Here is a 26,860-nt window from a genome sequence, read left to right as displayed (position 1 = left end):
AGGCTGGGCGCGTTTGATTTCAGTTTTCCTGGAGTCATTCAAAAGAAAGGCATTCAAAATACAAGCTTCATGACCCCACAGGCATTCAAGTAATAAAGCAACCCAAGTCTGAGGATATATTTATTTTGGGTTTGTACATACTGTTACGTAGAAATAAAAGTGAACAAGTGCCTAGTTTAAAGTTGTTAACATAAATTGCAAGGCTATAGTCCGGTCATGCTGACTGGTGAAATTGTTGACTGACTGGTAAGACATTCTAAGAATTTTCAAGCCCTGCCTATGGGCTAGTCACTACTTCCCAACCTCGCCTACTTTAAATTGTTGTTGTGAGGATTACAGTGAAGAGAAAGGACATGCACATTGCCATCAGCTCCTTGGAGTAACAAAGTGTTCTGAATGGAACAAATCAGTCAGTCAAGTTTCTGGAATCAGTCAAGTCTAAGACTCTGAAGGGCAATTAAGGAATTAGAAAAGATAAAGTGTAAGTATATATATGTCACTGGAAACCAAGGCCAAGATCATGGATACTACTCTACTCCCAATTACTATGTATGGGTGGAAAAGCTGGACAGTGAAGTGACCTGACAGAAAAAAAAAAGATTCATTTAAATTAAGGTGCTGGAGAACAGCTTTGCAGATGCTTTGGGCTGCCAGAAAAATGAACAAGTGAGCCCTAGGTCAAATCAACCTTGAACTTTTTCTGGAAGCAAAAAATATGAAACTGGGACTGTTGTGCTTTGGGCACATCATGAGCAGACAAGAATCACTGGAAGAGACAAAAATGCTAGAAAAAGTAGAAGGCAGCTGGAAAAGAACATCAAACATGAGATAGATTGACTCCATAAAGGACACCACAGAGTTTTCAAGAATGGATTAAGGATGCTGAGGATAGGACATTTTGGAAGTCACTCATTCATGAGGTCGCCATGAGTCGGAAGTGATTTGATAGCATGTAACATCAACAAAATAACAAGAGCAACAAATTATCTGGCAAGTTTTTTTTTACCAGGAAATTAAAGGCAGCCTCTTAGGAAGCCTTGGTGACAAAACAGAAGCCGAGGGAGAAATATTTACTGGATCCTTAGTTAACTGGGAGGCCAAACCTTCCTTGGCCAAGTTTGTCAGGGATGAGATGGTTATGGTAAATAGCATGGCCAAGTAGATCTCAAGCACAGAAGATAAGGACATTGGCATTCCAGCTCTAAAAGATGTTCAGGTTTTGTTGCATTGCCAAGATCAGGCAAAGCATCACAACTTGGATAGCCCTTTTGCTATCCATACCTGATGGCTTTATTAAATTCTAAATTAAGTCATGTTATGAGTTGCCAGAAGGAAAGGATGGCTTCTTTAGATATCCTGGGACCAAGTCAAAATGCCAAACATCTAGAAATTTATTTAATCAACTTTGCATGCCCATAAGAATTTCTCAAGTGACCTTCAATCAGACAAGTACAGCCCAAAGTTTTGCTGATCTTGTCAAATGTGCAGACAAGCACATCTATTATTCAGGACTACAATTGCTGTCCTCTGTACTAATATCTACGGAGAAAGAAAAGTGGGTGCAAAATTGCTGTTTTGTACAAAGAACAAATATAAAACCTCAGGAACAGAAGGATGAAGGAAATCAGGCTCAGACAAAATATCTCACTAATACTGCAGCCAAGATTAAAGCAGATTCCTAACTTGTCATTTAATGAGACATATGTTGTCCACTTAAGAAAATTAAAAGTGGGAAGAGCTGTACTTATTCTATGATCTGTACGAGCCCTATAACGTGATAAAACGTTCTGTGCTTCTCTTTTAGTCCTTGTATTTTTAGAAAGATTTTTTTACTGTGCTGCTTTAGTATTCATACACTGCTCATGCTACAGTCCTAGCACTGAAGGGGTAGATTGCCTAGCAAGAGCAACCCAAGACCAAAACACACCACAAGAACAGTGGCAACAACATTGCTGGTGACAGCTGAAAATCTTTTGCATAGCCTAGGGCAGGAGATCCAAGCACTGACTAACCTGCCTGCCAGTAACTAAACCAGCACCAGACTCTAACTACTGAGAGAAATCTTGGGATGACAGGTGCCTTGAAAGCCAAAATGAGGGAGTGGGTATTACAAGGCCTGTCTTTCCCAAACTAGGTCTAAGCCAATGCCCCAAAGCTTCAATATCCCAAGCTGTGACAAGAAAATAAAGAGAAGAGTGTGTGTGTACCTTGAAGATGATATACAGCAAGTATTCGAAATGACTAGATAGGCGGGGTATAAATACAATAAAATAAATAAATAAATAAATATTGTGCCCAAAATCGAACAAAGAACCCAAGAGAGGGTGAGGTGGCGTGTGTCAAGCAAGCTTTTTAAGACCCAGATTCCCACTCGGAGAAGATACTTCCTTCCCTTTGGTCCTCCTAGCACAGTGGTTCCCAACCTTAGGTCCCCAGATGTTCTTGGACTACAGAACCCAGAAATCCTCGCCAACATAGCTAGTGCTGAAAGTTTCTGGGTGTTTTAGTCCAGGGGCGTCTGGGGATCTAAGATCAGGAACCTAGCAGATCCTATCAGACAGTCCTAGCAGATCCTATCAGACAGATGCCTATGTTCTGATCAGCTGACTGGGGAAGAATCAACTCCCAAGATTCCCTGAAAGGCACAAGGGATCCTGATAGATCACAAGTCACATCAAGGGAGAAAATTGCAACATCCTTGCCCAGAATCACTCACAGGCAGCAACAATGAAGTCCCGGGTAAAGCTGAGATATTGATTTGTTTATTTTAATTCTTGTTTGAAAATTGTTGACTCTGAACTGTTTTGAGAAGATTCTAGCTTTGAAAATCAGTCACAGGTCTGCATTTGGAAACATTTTACATTCATTTCTTTTCTTCAAATCTATTTTTAATCCTTACAGACTAGAAAATCTATTTTGAAGACACATATTGAAAATCTTCTGGGAGGAGTACCCATATTTCAACAAAAAAAGAGGGGGGATAAGAAAGGTATACTGTATTAAGGTGTCAGGAGGCAAGGCATTGTATGCATCTTTTCTCTCCTCTTTGATCCAACTTTAGTTGCTGAATGTGCTTGACTGTGTTATGCTGTAGAACAAGTCAGATCACAAACTTCAACGATAATACTCTACCTGAACTTTTTCCTTCAATATTTTATTCATTCACTTAATTTATATTTATGATTTTTCCCCAAAGCTCCAGGTAGAACCTATGTAGGTTTCTCAGGTAATCCCCATCCACACACTGGCCTAAACACTATTGAGCAAGCTAATACTTGGCTTTCATTTCTATCATCTCAAAACCATTTTAAATTAGTCACTAATTGAGAACAAACAGTACATAATTTAAAAACTGTCAATATTTTACATTAACTTTGATGCCTGATTTGCTCTCCTGTCTGGACTGTGACCATGGCCAGTGGGGACTGAGGAAATGTGTGTCAGCAGTCTGTCTCCGCATGGCACACGGCTCCATCACTGTTGTCATGCCAATCCCAGCAGAAGCTCAACTGGCCTTTCCCCACCTCCCTGCGCAGTTGACCACTCACCGGCTGAGTGGGGAGATTCCCCATCCCACCTCCACGCCAAAGTGGTCAGCTCCACGGTGTAGAAGGGCCGGCTGGACTCCTGCCAGGATTGGCGTGATGACGAATATGACAGTGCTGAGCTGTGTGTTGAGCCTGGTAAGTGGCCCAGAGAGTTCTAGAGGACAAGACTGGGTGGGATTGGGCTGTGGTTCATATCTGTTCCTTCAAGGGAAATGAATATGAAGTGCCCAGGTCTAGTTACTGGCCCAAGATCACTCTGCAAGATTTGTGGCTCAGTGAGGACTAGAACATGGTATTGCCCAAGTGTCAGTACCACTAAACCACACTACATAGAGTTCCAGGACAGTAAAACAATCATGCCCTTTAAGATTCTCATATCCTGAAATATATAATAATTTTTAACATATTGCTATGAAATGATGAAAATGATTTAAGATATCATGGGGGAGCAATAAAAGAGAAAACATTCACTGGATAATTCTAACTAGAGGAGGAAAGGAGCAGTTTTTCTGCATGATAACACAATGCAACAATTTATTTCACCTGTTTTCCCCCTGAAAAGTAAAATGGCATCACCAAAAAAAAATGTCCACAGCATTTGGCCTAGGATGGGGTGGAGATGAGTAGTGTACCTTTTGAAATAAATGGCAAATTTTCATATATTCCCTTTTCCTGTAAGATTAAAATAGTGAGTTTTCAAGCCTTACTACCCTGTTTCCATAAAAATAAGATCTAACCTGAAAATAAGCCCTAGTATGATTTTTCAGGGTGCTTGTAATATAAGCCCTACCCCCAAAATAATTCCTAGTTAAGTGGAGCCTGCCTTCCACCACTGTGCAGCAACCAGAAGAAGATGTATTTGAACAAATGTAGATTGTTGTACATGAAAAAAAGTATCCCCTGAAGAAAGCCCTAATGCGTTTTTTGGAGCAAAAATTAGTACTGTATAAGATCCTGTCTTATTTTCGGGGAAACACAGTAGTACTCCACTGATTTTCGTCCAGACACATTCTCTGTATGCTGAGCTGTCAGTTTAGTTGTACCACATCACAAAATAGCAGCCACTCACTGATACATTCTCTCTCACATACACACCCCTACGTGTGCACACACATCAACTTTCTCAAAAACACACATATATAAATACAAAGTCTCTCACACATACCCTTCTGAAAGAACATATTGAACCCAACTTTCAGGGCAAGTAATCTGTCTGGATGGCACTCTCAATGAACTGCTGCGATGAGGTTATCTTCCTTCATTAGCAACAGTGATGCATTTTGCTAATTTTAACACATGCACACACACGTAAGCCAAACATTCATTTGGCTGACATTATATTTATAAAAAGTACCTCCCAATATGCCAACCATTCTAATACTGCAGCCTCTAATTTAGACATGACTAGCTTTTACTCAATCTACCCCTGCTACTACAAAGAGAAATCTAGAGTATGCATAAATTCTGTGCTGTTTACATATCTTCCTAGGATTCAAGGAAGAGCATTTCTGTCAAGCTGGGTGTAAAGAAATCCTTCAGCTGTGTGTACAGATCAAAAGTTGCAAATTACTAGACCAGCTGCCAACAAAAAAGCTAGCATGCAGAAGATGGGAAAAGGTTCCTTTGTGGCATCATTTATCATATGATATAGTAACTTAATATGTTGCACTTATATTTTATATGCCAAAGGAACAGCATCTTCCTCAAATCTTCTTTATACCCAAAAGTCTTCATGGAGCTCTGATAAATTCATTTGTGGGGTAAAGACTATACCCATTGCTTTAGAAAAGGATCGGAAATCCAAGTATCTTTAGAGGATTCCATGTTACAAAGCAATAAAACCTCCCTGTTCACCTCTCCATTGTGAACTATCCTCTCTTTGGCCAACTCAGGAATACAAAATTTACATGAAAAACTGGAAGATGTTTGAACTCTTCCATATGTCAAGACTCAAGTACTACACAAATACAATGAAAAGAACAAATGTAAATGGATTAGTTCGGTGAATGAACTACTCTATCACTTTCTTGTGAGAAGGATATATCTGGACTCAGACACTAACAAAGAGAAATACACCGCTGAGTGAAGAGCAGTCATGCTTGATTAAACCAAAGCCTTGCTTAGTACATCCTCAGTTCACAAATAAATCAAACAAATAAATATGAACAAGCAGAACAATGGGCTCAACAGCACCTTACCTGTGTTCCTCTGCAAAAGGTATCGAGAGTCATACTACTTCTGCTACAAGAGGAAGTGTATGTCTCACACAATATGTCATAATATCTATTGCCTTACACTGCATAATTCCCTTTCAAAGGTATCCATATCTGTGGCTATCATGATATCTCCTGGTAAGGAATTCCATACTTCAATTATGTGCTTTGTGAATAGGGATAAATGTAAAGAAAGTGTTTCAAACTGTGCTTTAAGTAGCAACTAGATGGGTATTTTGCACCTGTCTGTGCTGTGATACTCACTGTTCCTTTAAAAATGTATCTTGTTGACTATACAACATGAATGCTAATTTATTCTTTTGACATGAATATATAGTATATTTTGCTTGGCTGGCAGGGCTTGTAGTTTTCTTTTCTTTTGTTTGTTTGTTTTGGTAAAATTTCCACTCACATTATGTTGTCTTGCTGTTGGCTGCCCTCCTGTCTTCCACTGCCTCCCGGAGTTTGGTAAAAGTCTAGATGACATCATTGATGAATGCAGAGTGGGGCATGGTGTTCAGGTGAGCCCCACTCATTTTGCCTGCCTCCTGCTCATACTGGTAAGGGTGACAAATTCAATGCAATTTGTAAACTGTATTTTTTACATATCTGCCTTCAAGTTTAGCACTATTCATTCATTCATTCATTCATTCAATTCATTCATTCAATTCATTCATTCAATTAATTCAATTAATTCAATTAATTCAATTCATTCATTCATTCATTCATTCATTCATTCATTCAACTTGTATCCCGCCCATCTAGACTGCATCTATTCTGGGCGGCTCACAACAAAATAGAATAAAAAACAAATAAAAATATCAACAACAATTTCACAGCAATAAGCATATCATTCAAGATGGGAGATAAGAGATAAATCAGGTGGTGTCCGGAGGGAAGGCCTGCCTAAATAAGCCAGGTTTTGAGTTGGCTTTTGAAAATACCCAGCAAAGGGGCCAAGCAGATCTCGGAGGGGAGATTATTCCACAAATGGGGGGCCACTGCTGAGAAGGCCTGATTTCTTGTATTTTCTTTCTGGGCCTCCCTCGGCATTAGGCTCCTCAACCACCCCTCCTGGCTAAAATGAGTGATACGAGTAGGAGAAGGTGTTCTGCCAAGTATCGAGGTCCTAAACCTTTTAGGGCTTTATATGTAATCAGCACTTTGAAATCAATGCGGAAACGAACGGACAGCCAATGCAAGGCAGCCAGAGTGGGAGAAATATGTTGGTGTTTTCTCACCCCACTAAGAAGTCTGGCCGCCACATTCTGCACCATTTGAAGCTTCCACATCAATCTCAAAGGTAGCCCCACGTAGAGCACATTACAGTGGTCTAATCTCGAGATTAGGAGCGCATGGACCAGAGTGGTGAGGGCCCCACCATCAAGGAACGGAAGCAGCTGGGCAATCTGTCACAGATGGAAATAGGGGGAACGCCACATGGGTTTCCATGGTGAGTGCCGGGTCCAGGTGGATCCCCCAAAAGAGAGGGAGTTTCCCAAATCGCCAATGGTGGGGCCACCCACCATCAGGACCTCGGTCTTGTCCGGGTTCAGCCTCAGCCCATTTTCCTATATCCATTGCAGTACAGCCTCCAGACAGCACTGAAGGGACAGAACGGCATCCACTGTGGTTGGCGAAAAGGAGATGTAGAGCTGAGCGCATACTGATGACACGATGCCCCACACCCCGATTACCCCAACCAGTGGCCTCATATATTTAACAGCATTGGGGAGATAATCGAGCACTGCGGAACCCCACAGTTGAGACTCCACGGGGCCGAAACCCTCTTTCCCAAGCTGAACTCTCTTAGGACGGTCCTCCAAGAAGGTTCAGAGCCAGGCAAGCGCCAGGCCAACAATTCCCAGTTCAGAGAGCCTCCTCAGAAGGATACCATGGCCGACGGTATCAAAGGTGGCTGAGATATCGAGGAGAACCAACAAATATGTTTTATCCCTGTCGGCCTCCCTCAAAACGTCATCCAACAGGGTGACCAATGCCATTTCTGCATCATGTTGTGGCCTGAAACCCGACTGGAACGGATCCAGGGCATTTGTTTCATCACCCTCTCCACTACTTTGCTAATGAAACATTGGTGACGGGCCAATAATTGCTAATATTGTCCACCACCAAATTAGGTTTCTTTGGGTTTCTTTGCACACTATAGTGCAAAACTAATATGTTGATTCACATGCTTACCATGTCTTGCCAATTCAGGCCATTTTCACTGGCAAAACTTTTTTTAAAAAGAATTTGAATGCCAGTGAAAGAAGCAGGCAAGAGAGTGGTGATAATGGCAGAAAAGGAAGGCTGTGTGACAGGTAAACACCTGAAATGCCCCCTTCTCAGGATAATTATCATTTCTGTGTAGATGACAACAGTGATTTAAGTGCCCAGGTATTGTATAGGGAAGTTCATGTTAACCTGGCACAACCTTCCATGTGGTCATTCCCTTACATAGTTTGTGTGTAGGTGATTTCCCTGCAAAGTTAACCTCAGAAACAAGTTAAGACTGTCTTACTTTCATGCTAACATTTTCATTGAGAGTTGTTCTAAAAGGTTCCAATATATACTCTGAAAAATCACAGAATCCATACGGAACACCCTAAGGATTATGAAGATGAATGATGGGTTATATTCCTTCGTATTGTTAGCAGGAGGCAAAATAGTGTTCTGTGACAGTAATAAGGCGGCTTTCTCATCAGGCTTAGCAGCTAGGGACAAAGAACATTCACCATTACAGCTCTGCAAGGGAGTCCTTAATCCCACAAGCCTACACTTTATTGGTTTTATTACACAGAACCATTAGCTATGTGTAGTAATGGCAGATAATAAACCACAGGAGGTAAGGCTCTTTACACATTTGGAGAAAATACCTCTTGTGCACGTATGTGTGCGCGCAGTGAAAGTGGAACATTAAAGGTTTTGTAGATGCTTGTATATGGAGCACAGAGAAGTGTTCCACTTTTACTGTGCAGAACTTTGAATTTCTCAAGGTTAGATGAGATTTAGTAATTTCACACTTTTAGCTGTGTTATTCCTGTCTTTAATTCTCCCTCTAGGAATACTTTAACAGGACCATAAACCCTCCAGGATAGCAAGTTTGAATGGATTATAATTGAGCCACGCTTTTCTTTAGAGATTTATATCACTGTGGGATTCTTGCCCAGCTTATGCGGTAATGTGTGTTAGCTTTAAAAACAGAGCTACTGCAAGACAATGAAGGTTAACTCTCTCAAACCCAGAACCTACAAATTAATGTTTTGTACTGATGAAAAGGTACCTGATTATCAGCTTCAGCATTCTAACATAAACTTTCAAGAGCCAGAACAAAACTGTTCCTTTCTCCTTTCAAGGAATGTTCACAAACAGAATGTATTAATACTCACAGCAGCTTTGGGCAAATTCCTGGCATGTTGAGCTCCCCCGACTCACTGGGAGCCATGCCACTGAGATTTGGCAGCAGCTGACAAAATTCCTGCTGGAGTTATTGCCAAAATTTAGCAACAATAGCAGCAATTCTGCATTAAGCAGAAGGGTACCAGGGCGCCCTCCTAAACCATAAAGCCTTAGAAACAGGTGAGGCAGATTGTCTCCATTTTTTCTAGTTGGCTAGATGCAGTGGTTCTCAAACTGGGGTACCCATATGTTCTTGGGTTGCAATTCCCGGAAGCCTTCAATACTTGCTGTGCTGGCCAGGAGCTGCAGTTCAAAAACATCCGGGGACACAAGTTTGAGAAACACTAGGCTAGGCTATGAGAAGGGGAAGACCTTTTGGTCAAAATGACACTTTTTCCAGCTTACCAGATCCACTGGTGTAAAATAGGTTGGGTGAGGTGGTTGGGAGACATCTGTGGCCCACCTCTGTTTTGCACATATTTTTTAACAATAATGTCAAATTATTATGCTTAATAATATTTAGCATTTATATACTTGTTTATTGTGCTCAAGATGTACATGAATAACTTCAGTAATTCTGTAACATGTTATTTGAATATTATTATGCCATATTGCAGAAGCAGCAGGTAAGAAAATTTCGTATTGAGTTTTTGGCTGAATTAGCATTTGAACTGGGGGTATGCATGGCTCACAGCCCATATCCTTAGTCACTTCATGACATCAGGTTTTAAACATACCCTTAGCTGGCCCAGGAGGGCCAACAATGTCTCTTTTCGGAGATTAACCTTTAGTAAAGCTTTGGTCCATCATTCTTAAAGCATGCACAATCCACACATGATCATGATTGTCTCAAGAACGGGAGCCTGTTCTATCCATGCATGCTTTCCACATGAACCTGTGAGCAAAAAGTGGAATTTTGGCTCATGCATAAAGGTGGGATGTTTGTATTTGTCCCTTGGAGGAGATGAATATTGCCGCTATAGGTGGCTGGACCTTTGGACCCACCCACCAGAACACAGCTGTTGTTGTTCACACCGAACCAACCAAAGTAGCCCAGCCAGTGCTTCTCCATCTCCCTGTGCGGCTGACCACTCAGGAGCAGAGAAGAGAGACTCTTCATCCCACCTACTCACCTGAGTGGTCAGCAGAGCAGGTAGGTGGGGAAGCGCTGGCTGGACTACCTGTGTACTCAAACCCATTGGGGGCCAAGGTGCTGTTTGCATAATTATGTTAATAACTACCAGATGGTGTTTTAACACTACCGGTAGTATATAAACCACTGAGTTAAGTCAAAACAACAACAACAAAATGGCTATCTTACTGTGTCTTTCTCCTTGAAATTTTTTATGCAGGGGAAAAAAAGGACATTAAACGTCAACAACGTTTTTTACTGTAAGTTATAAAGTTAGGAAGGATAAATTCAGTTCACTGTAAACTGACACTTTACACCTTTTGGCACGGAACTCTAACTGTACTATATGCTAGTACACTTTGGTACAGAGCTGTGACTAACAAGCAAGAAATAGGCCATTCTGAGGTAGTATGTAAGAAATAAGTAAGACTTTGATGGTTTGGCTTCAAATACCAGTGTAGTTATAACAGTCACTAAGGGGGACTCTTCATCCTTGTCTAAAGTACAATATCTTACACGTTTACTGCAAATAATAAAACAGTACTGTGTGGGAACCACTTGTACACCTCTGTACATACTCCAGAGCAGTGATCCCCAACTTTTTTAACTCCATGGACCAGTTGGGGAAGGCAGGGCACACACCCCCGCGCTCGCGCGCAAAGAAGCGAATGCGCACATGTGTGAAGGAGCGGCATGCGCAGATGTGAAGGGCAGGGGGTGCTTGGGGTACACTCATGCACACTCACAAAGGGGTGCAAGTGCACTCGCATGCAAAAACACAACATGAACTGGCAAGGCGTTGACTATGAGAGAGAAATACAGGAACACTAAAGCATAAGAAAAATGGATAACAGAACTAAACTTTGAATGGATTTATTCTCATTGTACAGTCAGAACAGCTGCAAGTGCCACTTGGAATTTAAAGTATCAGCATACACGTGCTTTACAATGGGGGCTTGTTAATTAATATACTGTCAGTCTGCTTTCCAAAATGGAAGGGTACAATTTTTGAATTGCTCACTGATTGCTGGAGGCAAAAGCATCGGCTGAATAAAACATGCAAAAGGTCAGGCATTTTCGCACAAAGCAGCTGCAGCAATATTACTTGATTCTCTCTCGGTATGTGTGTCTGCAGCTGACTAAGAATAAGTTTCCATGAGAAGGCTGACACTTCAAATGAGCAGCTGCATATCCTTCATTCCAGAAAATGGTGGAAAAGAATACGTACATCAATATTGTGTGACTATCAAGCTTGCTCCTTTGCTGTTCGAGGGCCAAACTAGATGCTACTAAAAACAGCAGTCCCATGCCTGTTCCTACTCTCCCTGTAAAGCCCACTAATATAAAAATGAGAATTACAACACCCTGTAAGAGGCAGCTGTTGAAGGAGAGCAAAGGACAAAACATTTTAAATTTGCCATCCTCTGTTTTCTAGTTACCAAGTATTCCTGGGTGGAATAAGAAGAAAACTGGTGTTTGAGTTTGCACTGAGAAGCTACCTGGATAGAGCATCCTTCCCCTTTTCAGACAATTGTGTTTCTATGTTCAACCTGATGATGCGGGAAGGACTAGCCTGACCCCCTTGATATGTGTGGGCATCACACACTTCCTTATAACTAAAGAGGGCCAATTGCAGACAGATTCTATTATCTCAGCCATTCTGCTGCAAAGCCTTGACTAAAATAGTCAGAAAGGCAGTAGCATACAGTATCATGTTTTTGCAGCATGCATTAGGTCTGCTGTCTGAAGCAGAAACCAAGAGGGCTCCTCTTCCATGCACATAATTCACCAGACTGGTTGCAGATCTTGGCAATGCTGGCTGGGAGTTATGGGAATTTGCAGGCGCACATACAGGTATTTGGAGGGGAGCGGGTTGGGAAACCCATGAGTAAGGAAACAAAATAAGGAACTTTGTTCTCTATTTTGAAGTAGTAGTAGAAGAAGAAAAACAGGAAACTTCCATCTCTATCCAGATACAACTACACATTTCTTAATCAGTGAATGGGCCTCATGGAGTCTGTGACCCAGTTACCACTGCCCCCCTTTTTGCATAAAATAAATTGTGTGCAAAATTGTGTATACATTTATGTGAATTTTTTTTTCTGGGGAGAGATCCACAGATTTCACCACGTGGATCTGTAACATAAAAAGAAATCAAGGAATTTTTCACTAATGAGTAAACTATGCCATCACCCTGCCACCAGCCCCTTTCCATAATTGCTAATGATCTTTTTAGCACTGTATTAGTGACACATGTGTGGACAATACTGCAGATCTGCAAGGTTCTGCTGTGATGTCTCTGAATTCATAACACAAATGGCAGAGGAAAAACTGGGCAGCTAGCAACTGGATCTCAGTAAATGAGTGGCAAAACAAAAAGTTTCATTTGATAGTCCATTTCATTTGATACTTTATTCTTAAAATTATTTTATAGCTAATGTCTTCTTGTTGTTTGTTTCTTCTTCTTCTTAGTTTTACATGGCCAGTTTTATTGTTCTTTTTTGCAAGCTGTTTTACGTGCCGTAGTATTAGAGGGGAACAAGCAGGAATTAAAGTTTCAATACAAACCAAACCAAACTGAACTATATTTATATGAAATAGGCAGCTATTGCTGGGTTTACATGCTCTCTATGTCTTTGAGATGTATGTCATTCAAAACATCATTATTCAGATGTAATTAGACACCACAGCTGCCGAAAAGGCTATATCAAAGGCTTCTATATACCACCTCCTTCCCCTGGCAGTCAATCTGCTCACCTTGTGTCTGAGATTTAATTTAGAAGAGGTTCAAGCAGCCTTTCAAGTGCTTGTTAAAAAAAATATAGTAGGCTCTATTAATACTGGATTTGCCCTAAGAGATTTTAATTCCTAAGCAAAGCAGCAAATGGAGCATGTATGCATGTGTCTCTGTCCATCTACACTCATACCAGTGAAGGTACATATAGACCTCATATGGACCTCTCCCCCTTCCAATTAGAAAAAAAGAACACAGTAAGAATGAATGAACTAACAATTGGCTGCCCTTTCATGACAAAATCTGCTGTCCAAAGTGGCTGCTTCCTTCTGCTTAATGGTAGGGCTACTTCTGACAAATCAAAATAAATAAAAATGATAATGTAACTGACAGTGAGGTTTTACAATCACTGTGATAATTTAAGATGTGTTCTTGATGATGCAAGATATATGTGTATTGCAGCTAAAAATAACCCTCAAGTTACATAGAGTTCAACCTTTGTGATATATTCACACCAACTCTACAAATGTCTATCAGGCAAGAAACAAAACAAAACAGAAGCAAAAATGTGAAAATAAAAATAAAATTAAAAAGATAAAACTGTTGTGGCACCTTAAGAACTAACTGCTATATTTTAATCTGAGCTTTTGTGGACAAGTCCACTTCCTCAGACATAAGAGTGGGATGACATGGCAAATGTTTATATATGGGCCCAAAATAAGGAAACTGTGTACTTGCTGAGCACAAGTTGTTGACTGTATGGCATTCACACTCAATAATGGCTTTTAAGACCCCTGTTTGATATTAGTTCCTTAGAAACTTTGTTCTGTAAACGACAGTGGATGGTGGCTAAATTAAACTCAGGCTATAGGACAGCTCTTTGCTCTTACTAGTCAGACTGCTAGACCTCAAGAAACGGCCTGAAATAGCCAAAAACTGGGGACCATGCCTCTAAACAATACAGATTTCCAGATTTAGGAAGGATTGCTATCTTCTTACTGTTTAAAACAGATTTTCCTGGTTTTTTTTAATTAAACAAATTGGCAATCTTTTGATGTAACATTGCAAGACTCCTGTTTTTGAGCCTTTTGAGATAACAGATTCCTGTCAACCAATTTTATTGGCTCAGGTTTCCATTTTCCCCAACGCATTTTAATAGATGATATTTCCTTAATCTACCATGATCTTCCTCATTTTGTCTTAATAAATATTTGTCATTCTTGGTACACAACCATTCATGATTCCAGGGAAGCAAGAGCTAGAAATTAAGACTGCACAGTACATTACATCCTCACACACGTCTCATTGGGTATTCAATGCCAGTGCTTCATTTTGGTTGCTGACAGGTTTCCATTTTATCAACCTCATAGAAACTAATGATGGTGACCATGCTTTTTCTTTCTTTCTCGCAACATTTTGATAACAATAGTTATTCTCTGATGCCTCTAAAGCCCACCACCTTCTAAAAGCCTGAAGAAGCCTTTATGTGCGCATTTTATCAAGGTCAATAATAAGAATGGGAATTTTTAAGGTGAACACTGTGCTTTTCTATATGCCATACTCCTTGGCTGGGACTAATTTTTGCTAGAACATGTCTCGGTACTGGAATGTATTTCCTGGGGGAAAACTTTGAGCAGCACTCCAACTGCTTAAAAGGCTATTCTTTCGTTTTGGAAGTAGGCATGATTTCTTTAAAGACCCAGTTGTTTGGGCGAAGTTAGTGTGTCCAAGATTCTTTGTTAGTGTTGGCGGTTCATTTTGTTTATTCAATCAATAGATGGGGAGGGGAAATTCTTGTGTTTAAGTTATTCACTAAAGCCAGATTTTCTTTTCCCAACACTGATAGTTGCACGTTCCTAGATTTTAAAAAGGGAAATTCCCCAAATAGGAAAGAAAAGTCCTTTACCTGAAATCAAAGAGTTATAGTTGATAATGAACCAAATAAACAATACTGTACAGCATAATCTAATTGAATGAATTATGTAGCATATCATGAATGGTGCAGAGCTGAAATGAAACACAGGCTTTGATTTGCAGTGCAGTCCTACATACAGTTACATCATGTTTACTACACCAAATGTAACTGATTCATATTTTTTTGTGTTCGAATGGCATAGTACTAGATAAGCAAGAGGTTTTTTCCCTTTTGAGTATCAAACAGTGGAACTCACCTCTTATGTTTATTTGGGGTGGAACCTAAGGTAGAAAAAGGGTGCATCACTGTACCTATATTTTGAATGAGGAGCAGGGTAGATATGTCATCTAAATTTCTTGGCGTGGGCGGTTGAGGGTGGACAAAATATTGTATGAAACTGAAGGTTCCTTTTTCCTCTTTTGAGAATTAATAAAGAGGAATGAGATCTTCCCCCAAAGAGTAACAAATAACAGATTATAAAATAAGTAGAAAACCTAAAACCGCAAAGAATGGATTTATAATTGTAGAAATGCCACAAACATCTAGCTGCATTCCACAACAAACATAATTCACATGGCAACAGGATGTTCTCCGTCACCATTCCAAATGGTCAGTTCTGAACTAAGATTCTGCTTAAACTAAAAAATGTTATTTTGTCTACTTCAAATCTTGTTTTCCCCTACAGATAGCCAGCTCAATGCTGAAAGCATTTAACAGATACAAGTTGGAGGGAGGGGAAGGTATGCAGAAAAGGAAGCTATCTGTGAATCGGCTCATGTTCCTTTGCCATCTGCACTTTCCAATTTTTGAATACCATCCTCCATCCTTTAACTAATATCTTTCACAACCTTAAAACAGTCTTTCAACAGACTAAGCCATCACAATTTTGTATTTTTTTTTTGTGACGATTGCTTTTGAACATGAAGCATCCAAGCTTAGAAAGTATTTATTTATTAATATCCCACATTTCCTCACAAAGAAGCATGTACAGCCCTCCCAGCTGCTGATTTTATTTTCTCATAGTTTCACCTACCACAATTCTGTGCTCGAATCTGAAGCACTCACATCTAAGTTCAACTGTATATCCTTCAGAGTGCACCAGATCATAGTATATGGAATTCGCTGAGGTGCTTGTGCAAAACACCCCACCCTTCTTTCTTTACCCTTTTATTCTTGCACTATATGTGAGTATCATCCACAGTGCTCCTTATTTTGGGATGCCTCAAAGACAGCAGCCTATTCAGGGGTTTGAAAGTAGCTTAATTAAATAGGTGAGGCACAGAGTTCCTTAACTCTGTTCTCTCCAGCATAACTCTCTTCCCACAAACAGCAACAACTTGGAGAGCTCCTTCTAAATGTGGAAGCTCAGCATGTGAGTCAGACTCAGAATCAAATTGCATGGAGAACCTATATGGACAGAAGAATCTCTCTTCTTCATTCAGCCTGTTGATTTTACATGAGGAAAGCAATGTTGGAAGTAGGGGCAAAGCCAAAGCATGCCCCACATTGTTCATAAATTCACTTAATAATTCTTGAAAAGGCCTCTGGTGGGCAGAAAACATGAAAACACCCCAAAAGGAGGCCTCACGCCATCTTTCTCATGACACTCTGGTCAAATTCCTTTGTGCCTCCCTGCCCTCCAAGTATCTTTGGCACAATCAAGCCTATCTCCTGGGTAAGTAATGAACTAGAAAATTCTGGGAATGTTCCTTGAAAAAATAAAAATAAATAAATAAATCATATACACTGCTTTAAAGCAATACCCCACTTCAAACTGGCACGTAGCTTGTGCATTCCAGAGCACTGTGTCACGCTTGCCTGACCTATAACATGCTAAAAATGACTGGCATTAACAGTCCTCTGGCACAGGATGTCTTTTGCAACTCTGAAAACAGAGCAATTTTAAGATCTGTTAAGCGAGCTTATCTCTTTGGCAAATGCATTCATTTCCTGAGTCACGCAACCACTCACTGTATGTATCTTATTCAGCCACCAGATCAGGTACAGGGAGTAAGGCACTCACAAATCTCTAGCATCAACCCATACTGATTGCATAACTTCATACTTCCTCACCTCCTTCAACTCCTCTGCTTTTGCTGTATGTATTCCATACCTTTGAAAGTCGACTCTTGCTGTTGGGGGCATGTGGAGGGGGGGGAGGCAGCCCTTCTTGCTATGGACTGCGTCCAGAAAGAACCAAGCAGGCCAGGACTGATTTAAAGGAAGACCATCCATCCACTAGCTCCTCCTCACCATTTCTATTCAAACAACCTACACAGTTTAAACTATACTATATGTCACAAGCAAAGGTCCAGGTGCACTGCAGATATTTAGCTCAGGAAAAAATAAATGTACTGTACATGTCTAGTACTGTACTTCTAATAGTTACAAGTTATTATGTCATATATTGCTAATCAAGCACAGCAGTTCATCAAGTAATTAACGTGCAGAGCACAGGTGGGGGAGCCAATATGGAATGCATGAAAAAGAAAGGTTGTGTGGCACCACATCTTATTTTCAGGCATTTTAATGCTGATATAGCAATGTTTGGCACTCCCCAGGTTGCCATACCTATCACCCACTGGTCATACCTATTACCTACTTGTTGTGCTGGAAACTAGCACATGAGCAATGCAGAATCAGTCCACACTCTAATACAAGGGGAGTTAAACAACTGCTTACAGCCCATTTAAGGTTCATTTGGGTGTTGTTCTCTCACCTATTTGAAAAAAATGAAGAAACTGGAATACATTTTTAGATAAAAGTAGAGAAAGGTTAACTGTCATCCTTGCTCAAATACATACTACAGTCATGCCCCCCTTTACGATTACCCTGCATTACGACAAATCTGCTTCACGACGACGTTTTTGTGATTGCTTTTGCGTTCGCAAAATGATGGTCTAAATGGGGGAATTTTGCTTTGTGATGATCGGTTCCCTGCTTCAGGAACCGATTCTTCGCATTACGACGATCTTTACAGCTGATCGTCGGGTTTTCAAAATGGCTCCCCGTTGTGTTTAGGGACGGATTCCTCGCTATACAGGCACTAAAAATGGCCACCGTATGGAGGATCTTCGCTGGACGGTGAGTTTTTAGCCCACTGGAACACACTGAATGGTTTTCAATGTGTTTCAATGGGCTTTTTATTTTCGCTTTACGACGTTTTCGCTTAACAGAGATTTTCCTGGAATGGATTATCGCCATTAAGCGAGGCACCACTGTATATATATATATGTTTGTGTGTGTGTGTGTTTGTGTATGCGTATTTACATACATACATTCATATTTACATACATAATGTTTCGACCGGATAGGTGGGGTATAAATAAATAAATAAATAAAGTGTGTGTTTGTGTGTGTGTGTGTACACACACACACACACACACACACACACACACACACACACTCACACACACACTCACACTCACACACACACATGTATATATAAGTATGTCCCACATCAGTGACATGGAAGGTGAAGAACTGCAATCAACGTAGTTGCCCATTTAACTGCCCGTTAACAGCATAAAGATGTGGAACTGTTATAAACCTCTTCATTCATAGAACTGACCTCCTTTTGACAAAAGACCCACTAGAAGAAGCTGGCCATGATAAATATATTCTAAAGAAAAGAGGAAGTCTTGGCCCACAGGGCTTTCCTGTGCTAACCCAAACCACATGATAGTTAAGCCTCAACTATAGAGAGGAGTGGATGTTTCAACAAACCATGAAAACCTTCCAAGAGGAACTACTACACCCTGATACTATTGTGATAGTATTTCCTGTTGTATTAGTAGCACTCAACCTTCTAGTCAGAAGGGATTTTTACTGTGTGTAGGGATGAATTAAATGCTTGCATTTCAATGACCTGCTCAAACCATTTCCAACTTTCATAATGAAAATTAGTTCTCACAATTCTGCCCATTCCTTTTTATCTTTTATTGCTCCACTTCCTTTTCACATAGGTAAAACACAATGACACATACATATGCACATACAGCTGTTAAGAATGAAATATCAGTTTCACAATTAGAATATTCTAAATATGAATTGGCTGCATGCAGTAAATAGGCATCTGTTTTGTTTTACAGTTGTTAAAATTCTTCCAGGAGACAGAAAACAGACACCAGTACTGAGCAAAGATTATGTTTACAAGATTTTGTTCTTTGTGTTTTAAGTACTCTGCATACACACATACATCCAAATAGTATTCCACAAATTTCCTGATTTGAATTAATAAATTGTTTTTAAATTTAATTGTTCAAATGGCATTTTAAAAAAATCAGTTTCTAAGCTGGATCGGTATACTACAACATATACAACATATTAGGGGAATTTATGTAGTTTAATATTTGAATGTTTGAGTGGAGGGGAGGAGATTGAAAAAAATTAGAATTTTTTAAACTTGGAATTTAAGTGCAAGAAAGACTACCATAAGAATAAGGCAACTCATTTTTCATGCAATGTTCATTATTACTTTTACTACATCTACTAGTTAAATACTGTATATTTCCTGCCATATATTCACCTTCCAGAACTTGAATGTGTGCTAATGTTATCCCTTCTGCCCAAATGCTCTGCAACCAATCTGGATCCAGGAGGGGTGGCTAATTCTTGGCGGGGAGGGGGGGGGAAGCACTTGGTCAACTGAACCATGCTTAGTATCTAAATCTGACTTCAGAAGTAAACAAGCAAAACAGAGTCCCCACAGGTGCAGGATCCTTCAGAAGGCTGAAGGAGCTCATTAAGAGAACTGACAATCTCAAAGGGGAAAAAAACACAAGGAATGTTGTTCCAAACTGACTGGGATTATGTCCTGCCACTGGGCTTTCAAGTTAATTAGAATTCTACATTGTTTCTCAGAAGTGTGTGCCAGAAACAGAGATAGCTTCACCGACATTCCTCACTCTTCGGCAAGTTATTAGCCTTCTTCCAGAGACCTTTGTTACACAGAGCAGTGTGTGTGCACTGGCCATGACTAACTGTAGTTTTGTGTATGCAACTGTGACTCAATGCTAAAAGAATGGTGTCAATTCTGAAAAATAGCCCAGAGCAGCTTTTCTTTAACGTCCAGATCATTTGCTGAAATACATCACAGAAAGAGAACCATCAGAGGTCATTGTTTGGTATTTTAAACAACATACACACACACACACACACACACACACACACACACACACACACGCACGCACGCACACACACACACACACACACACACCCCTATACAGTATATATATATATTTCAGACTCTATGCTCAAAGTGGCTTTTAATTAATATATTCAATTTATGCAAGCTGAGATTCACATCAACCAGGGAGTTCTTACAGGACTGTCTGTAGTCATGGGTAATGGGTTCAGGATCCTGCAAAACTCACCTCATCCTCTATGACTTAACGTAAGCATAACTTACGTAATGTGTGAAAGTTTCAGGTTTTCAGCTTTGCTTTTGGGGACACAATACTGTAGTTATTTTCCATCAAAAAGCTCAAAATATATAATTCCAGGCATAAACAAGTGATATACTGCAAAATATTACAGCAGAAAGTATTTGTGTGTGTGTTTTCCTGTCAATCAGCCATACAGTGGGGTCTTGACTTAAGAACGGCTTGAGTTAAGAACATTTTGACTTAAGAACCACTCTCATAGGAAAATATTGACTTGACTTACATACTTAGATTTGAGTTAAGAACTGAAAAAAAACCACGTGGGAGGCAGGGAAAGTGCAAAATTTGAACTTTCAGTTAACTGTTGGCCAATGAAAAGGGTGCCTGTCTGCTTCCTCACTCCTCCCAGCGTTTAGAGAGTAGATTGGGAGACAGTCTTCAGACTGCCTGGTACTGTACTGCCTGGACTGTATTTTCCCTGCCTTCCCTGAACCTTTCTTGACCTAAGAAAAAAAGAAACAAAATATCCCCCTCTAGTGGTCGAAGGCAAAATAGCAGCTTCCCATTAGTTTCTATGGAGGGAAAAGAGCAGATACGGATCAAATGGTTTTCAATGCATTCCTATGGGAAATGCAGATTTGACCTGAGAACTTTTTGACTTGAGAACCGCCTTCCAATACGGATTAAGTTCTCAAGTCAAGACCCCACTGTACTCTCTTTCACAATACTTCATCCCACGCTCACTCCTACTAAGGTTTCAATTCTCTTAATCCACTGAGCATACTCAGTCTTCATAGGTGTCTTTAGAGAGGATCCCCACTTCCTAGAGGTTTCATACACTTTGTACTCTGCAAACTCCAGGAGCCTGCCAAGCCTTCAGAAACATCTCCACTGAGCATGGGTATATTTTTACTATATAAACATTATCAACCATGCCGGAACAAGAAAAGTAGAGGATGTGTCCCCACTGTATCAGAGAAAATTAGGAAAACCCAAATAGAAATATCCAGAGGTGGGATTCAGCAGGTTCGCACCTATTCTATAGAACCGATTCCTAAATGTACTATTGGTTCTTAGAACCGTTTGCTGGCCTGAGAGGAATGAAGGGGGAGGGGCCAGGTGACCAGCGACGAGCGGGGGGAGGGGGGTGCAATTAGCTGCTTCCCTTCCTGTGCCACACTGAGCTGTCTGAGGTGGGGTGTGGGTGAGAGAGATAAAGCCCTGGAAAGAGCAGAGGCATCAATGGGGGAAAGGGGGGGAGGATGAGTCCTTGATGTCACTGGAGGAAAGCCCATGGCCTCGAGGCAGAGAGGGGGGGTGATTGACAAGGCATGAGGGCAGGACACAGAGGGAAAAAGTTTTGGGATGAGACCGCTTCAGTCAAACACCCAACGGTCCTCATTTTACTATGATTTTTTCAAGGTAAAGGTACCACATAAGACTGTTGCTTATGTGGTACCTTTTTTTTAAAATGTCCCGGGCATTTATTTATTTATTTATTTATTTATTTATTTATTTATTTATTTATTTATTTATTTATTTATCTATCTATCTATCAATCATTAGGACACAGAACCTGTTGTTAATTTATTTGAATCCCACCACTGGAAATATCTAATCATAACTATTCTGCTACCTGCTGCAAGATTTTGCTGTACGTTTTAAGACACTATCAGATCAATATTGTAGAAGCACACATACAAAATTTCCCAAATCGCCCTCATAGGTTTGCTATGACCATCTACAGCTCTTCAGTAATGCGCATCGAAATAACATTCTGAGTGGAAACAACAACCTGTCAACCTTTCATTCAGAGGAAGGGAGAGAGATTAAACTAAAATTCAAATCTCTTCTGGTTGATGAACATACCCAATCATCTGCTCAATTGCATCTATTCAGCGCAATTAAAATATTGAAAAAGCTACTATCTACAACTGCGTGCAGCATTCCACTTTTAATTGCCTGGGATGTTTCCAAGTGGATCAGTGATCTGTGAGGAGTTTAGCTACAGTTCTGTGCCAGTATTTCCTGAAGTCTGAAAGCTGCACTTTCAAGTCCAGCAAGGCTTGTTTACAGCCAGTAGACAACTAGCAACATTTCTGGTTTCATATTTTCATGCTGAGTAAAGCCATGTCTTTTACTGTCAAGTTCTACAAGTCCTGGAAATGTCTGTACTATTTTTTAAACATCATGTTATTTGTTTTAGTCATCACTGAAAAAGTAATAGTAGCTAAACCAGAACAAATGCACAAACTTGGAATTTTATTGTTGTTGTTAAGGTACACGTACAGATGATTTTAAAGCCTCATAGGGAAATTATTGCTCAAGCAACTGCTGTAAATGATTAGGAATAATCAGAAGCCTCTTCCAACACAAATCCCCTTATTAGCAACCTACTTTTGTTGGCCGATCTCAGGGATCTACTAGGGATCTACCAGCAGAACCGTGCTTTCTAAGGTTTTTTGCAGAAGAATCAAGAAAAGGAGAAGGGAGGCCAACTGAGGTGCTGAGTTATGCCCCTCCTACTGCCGAAGAACACAGCACAAAAACAGACCAAGATATACAGTAGAGTGCCCAACATCTGTGGGCTCGAAGGAGTCTGCATTGACAACTTTCACTGGCCTACTATCAATGATGGCCCCTGCCAAGCAACCATTTATCAGAGGTGTGTTAGTTGTAAGTTCCCTTTAAGTATTCCTTCCCTATTGGGGGCATCATGCAATTTCCAGAGCATGGGACTATACAGTGGTGCTTCGCATTACGACATTAGTTCATTCCAGCGAAATCGCTGTAGAACGAAAACGTCGTAAAGCGAAAATAAAAAAGCCATTGAAATGCATTAAAACCTGGTTAATGTGTTCCAATTGACTCACCGTCCAGCAAAGATCCTCCATAGGGGTGGCCACTTTCGGGTGCCTGTGCAGCGAAAAATGGCTCCTAAACACAGCGGGGAGCCATTTTGAGCACCGGGCGGCCATTTTGAAAACCCGACAATCAGCTGTTTTGATCGTCGGGAAGCGAAAATCGGTTCCCGAAACAGAGAAACGATAATCGCGCAGCGAAATTCGTTTTGCGATCGCTTTTGCAATTGTAAAAACCTCGTTGCAATGCTGATTTGTCGTTAAACGGAGCGCCCGTCTTGTGAGGCACCACTGTACTGTTCACCACTTCCAGACAACCAAGTTGGGGGAAGACAAGGTCAGACAGTATGCCTGCCAGGGGATACAGCAAAGGGTGCAGACCTTCCCCAGTAATTGTATGATCCCTTTGTGTACATGGGACACAAAGAAAGCTTAATATACTACTGAATACATTTTATAAGCCTTGCTCACCATGTATTTTTGTCTTATTATGTATGTTGGCAATCAATTTGGCTATGGGTGTTGGAATCTCTTCCAACTATATGATTTTATGGTTTCATTAACATTGTTGGTGTTTGTCACAAAGCCGACATCTGAAGACCTCATTTAGACACATGAAGGGTTTGGGTGGGCCAACTGAAATGTAAAAAATAATGTTGCAATATTGGATTCCATGCCACATCACAAACTGCTTCTGTAAGACTACTCAATTGCAAAACCAATTTGCAATTCAGATTGGAAAGATTGCTATTTGTTTTTTCCCCAAGCACAAAACATAGCTGGTTTTGTTTCCCAAGCATTCCCAAGGATTAGAGAACAGCTTCGGGGCTGATTTCATACATGTTAAAATTCCTGCATGAAATGAATCCATACAGACTCTGGCTTGGCTGCATTATTTAAACTAACCTGCATAAATGTGATATGCAAATCATGCATTTGGCACTGCCACGTAACATTTACCTGAATTCTAACATACATATTCACTCTAAGTCAGAATCTCACCATACAGTTGTCCCTCGATTTACGAACGTCCCGACTTACAACCATTTCAAGTTACGACCAGCTCCGGCCTCAAAATTTTGCTTCAACTTGCAACCGGAGCTTCGAGTTACTACCAGAAAAATGCAGGGGAAAAGGTGGGGAATTCAAACTGCTAACCGTTGGTAGTGAAGAGGCTGCTGCTTTGTAGCTCTTTCGACCCAACGATTAGAGAGTGTGCAATCGGAGGAGGCTTTAGACTGCCTGGTAAGGTGCTGCTTTCTGCTTTTTAAAAATTGGCTGTTCTGGATGGGTTTTGCAGTCTGGGTTTGGGCTGGGTTATGTTTCTATGCTGTGACGGATCTTGCAGTCTTTGTTTTTTGGGGGGGTTCGTGTTTCTGCATAGTTTGTTTGCTTTTTGGTTGTTGTTTTTTGCATTTCCAATGGGTCTTGCACAGTTTGTTTGCTTTTTGGTTGTTGTTTTTCTGCATTTCCGATGGGTCTTGCAGTCTCTGATTTTTGGTTGTTGTTTTTTGCATTTCCGATGGGTCTTGCAATCTCTGCTTTTTGGTTGGGTTTTTTTGCATTTCCGATGGGTCTTGCAGTCTCTGTTTGCTTTTTGGTTGGGTTTTTTTGCATTTCTGATGGGTCTTGCAGTCTCTGTTTTTTGGTTGTTGTTTTTTGCAATTCCGATTGGTCCTGCAGTCTGCTTTTTGTTTTGTTTTTTGCATTTCCGATGGGTCTCGCAGTCTCTGTTTACTTTTTGGGTTTGTTTTCCTTTGGCCGGAATGGATTAATCGTGTTTCTGGTGGGTCTTGCAGTATTTTGTGGGGTTTTTTGGTGATCCCCCCCCCGGTTTGGAATGGATTAATCGCATTTCAATGTATTCTTATAGGAAATGGTGCTTCGACTTATGACCATTTCCTGGAATGGACTAAGTTTGTAAGTCAAGGCACCACTGTATACGAAGGCAATTATTAGGCGGCATTGAAAACTGCTTCTATCCTTCCCCAGATTATATAGGAATGTCAGAAGCTGTCGAGCCCAGTAGTATCAACTGTTAACTGGTAGCAGCTATTCAGGCTTTCATGAAGGATTCTTTCCTAGCCTTCCCTGGCAATGCTATAGACTGACCTGGGACTTTCTATATGCAAAGATGCTCTGCCATTAAATTTAAGCCTTTTCTGCAACACACTGAATATAAGTACGTCTTAGTTCATACTGTTAAGAAATATCTTGTTACTAACCTAATGGGAATCAAAACACAAGCCCAAGTCATATGCTCATTTGCAGTTAATAAAGATGTTTGATACTATCTACTGTATATAACACAGTTAACAAATCAAAATCACTGCTGTAAGATATCAGCATACACACACACATACATATTTCTTACATATCTGCCTGCACAGAGACGATGACGTACTACTGCAAGTTCTCCTGCCAACAAGTTTTTAATCCATTCTGCTACTGCTTTCAAAATATTAGAAATATATTTTGAGTACAGCTTATCCAGAACAACTCATCTGGTGATATACTTAGTATTTCACTGCTTGAATCATTTCTAGGTTTTGAAAGCTAGTTTTTTGCTTCCACGGGTCCAGAAAACAAAATCACAGGTTTAATTTTTATGGTATGCTGCTCCACTCACTGCACAGCATACAGGTTGCCTCTATCACACAGAAACAGGAAGCCCAGATATGGAAAAAGGTTTCAAAATGGGGCCACTGGATGCTCTCTTCAGCCTGACTACTCAATCTGCCTTACTAGTCCTATTTGTAGTTCAGGTCAGAATTATATGTAAAACATACTCTATTTTAGCAACATTTCAGTTCTAAAACCAGAGGTGTCAAAGTTTGGGATTCTCCATAGAAGTTATATCCCTGCCAAAAAAAAATCATCTAAATGCGAGTTTCATATGGCTAGTCACAGCTGACAGCAAAAGTAAGGAGAAACGTATTTTACTTTCCATTTCATGTGTTGCTGTAGAGAAACAGCACTGAAAAAGGCCCTGAGGATATCTTAGTGAATCCGGGCTTACACTAAAAACTTTTTTAGCAGTTTTAATTAAAGTGTTGTTATTGAGATATGTTTGTGAACAGCAGTCGAGTCCACAACACTGGAACATAAACAACATTTACAGCTTCAATTTTTGCTTTGGTTTCTCAGCACTCTCATTAACAAGTCTGCAAATCCTATGCTCAGTTGCCTACTAATTAAATGGGACTAGCTTCTCAGTAGACATGCAAAAGATGCAAAAGCATCAGTAGACATGCAAAAGAGGGACGTGGTGGCGCTGTGGGCTAAACCGCAGAAGCCTGTGCTGCAGGGTCAGAAGACCAAGCAGTCGTGAGATCGAATCCACGCGACGGAGTGAGCTCCCATCGCTTGTCCCAGCTCCCGCCAACCTAGCGGTTCGAAAGCATGCAAATGCAAGTAGATCAATAGGGACCACCTCGGTGGGAAGGTAACAGCGTTCCGTGTCTAAGTCGCACTGGCCATGTGACCACAGAAGATTGTCTTCGGACAAAAACGCTGGACAGGGAGAATATATCCCAACCGGTTTTTTTAAGCCTCTCAAAAGCTTTTGATATAATTGACCATGATATCCTTCTGCATTGCCTCTCTTGTAACAGGACGTGGAGGCAGTGCTTTGCAGTGGCCTCAGTCATTTATCAGAAGAATGAGAGATTTGT

General features: G+C 40.5%; 1 protein-coding gene across 2 annotated transcripts in view; it reads right to left on the bottom strand.

The window, feature by feature from the left end:
- Positions 1-26,860, bottom strand: part of LATS2 (large tumor suppressor kinase 2) — a 64,978-nt gene that overhangs the window by 22,318 nt on the left and 15,800 nt on the right. The window contains exon 2 of one of the 2 annotated variants that reach the window (XM_020802030.3): positions 6,174-6,318. The exons of the other annotated variant lie outside the window; for it this stretch is intronic. Coding sequence (XP_020657689.3) covers positions 6,174-6,251 — 78 coding nt within the window. The 5' untranslated portion in view covers positions 6,252-6,318. The remainder of the gene's footprint in view (positions 1-6,173; positions 6,319-26,860) is intronic. 2 annotated transcript variants of the gene reach the window in all.

The sequence above is a fragment of the Pogona vitticeps genome, chromosome 3, assembly GCF_051106095.1.
Source record: "Pogona vitticeps strain Pit_001003342236 chromosome 3, PviZW2.1, whole genome shotgun sequence".
NCBI lineage: Eukaryota > Metazoa > Chordata > Lepidosauria > Squamata > Agamidae > Pogona > Pogona vitticeps.
The sequence above is the reverse complement of the archived record's forward strand: the minus strand, read 5'-3'. Positions and strand labels throughout refer to the sequence as shown.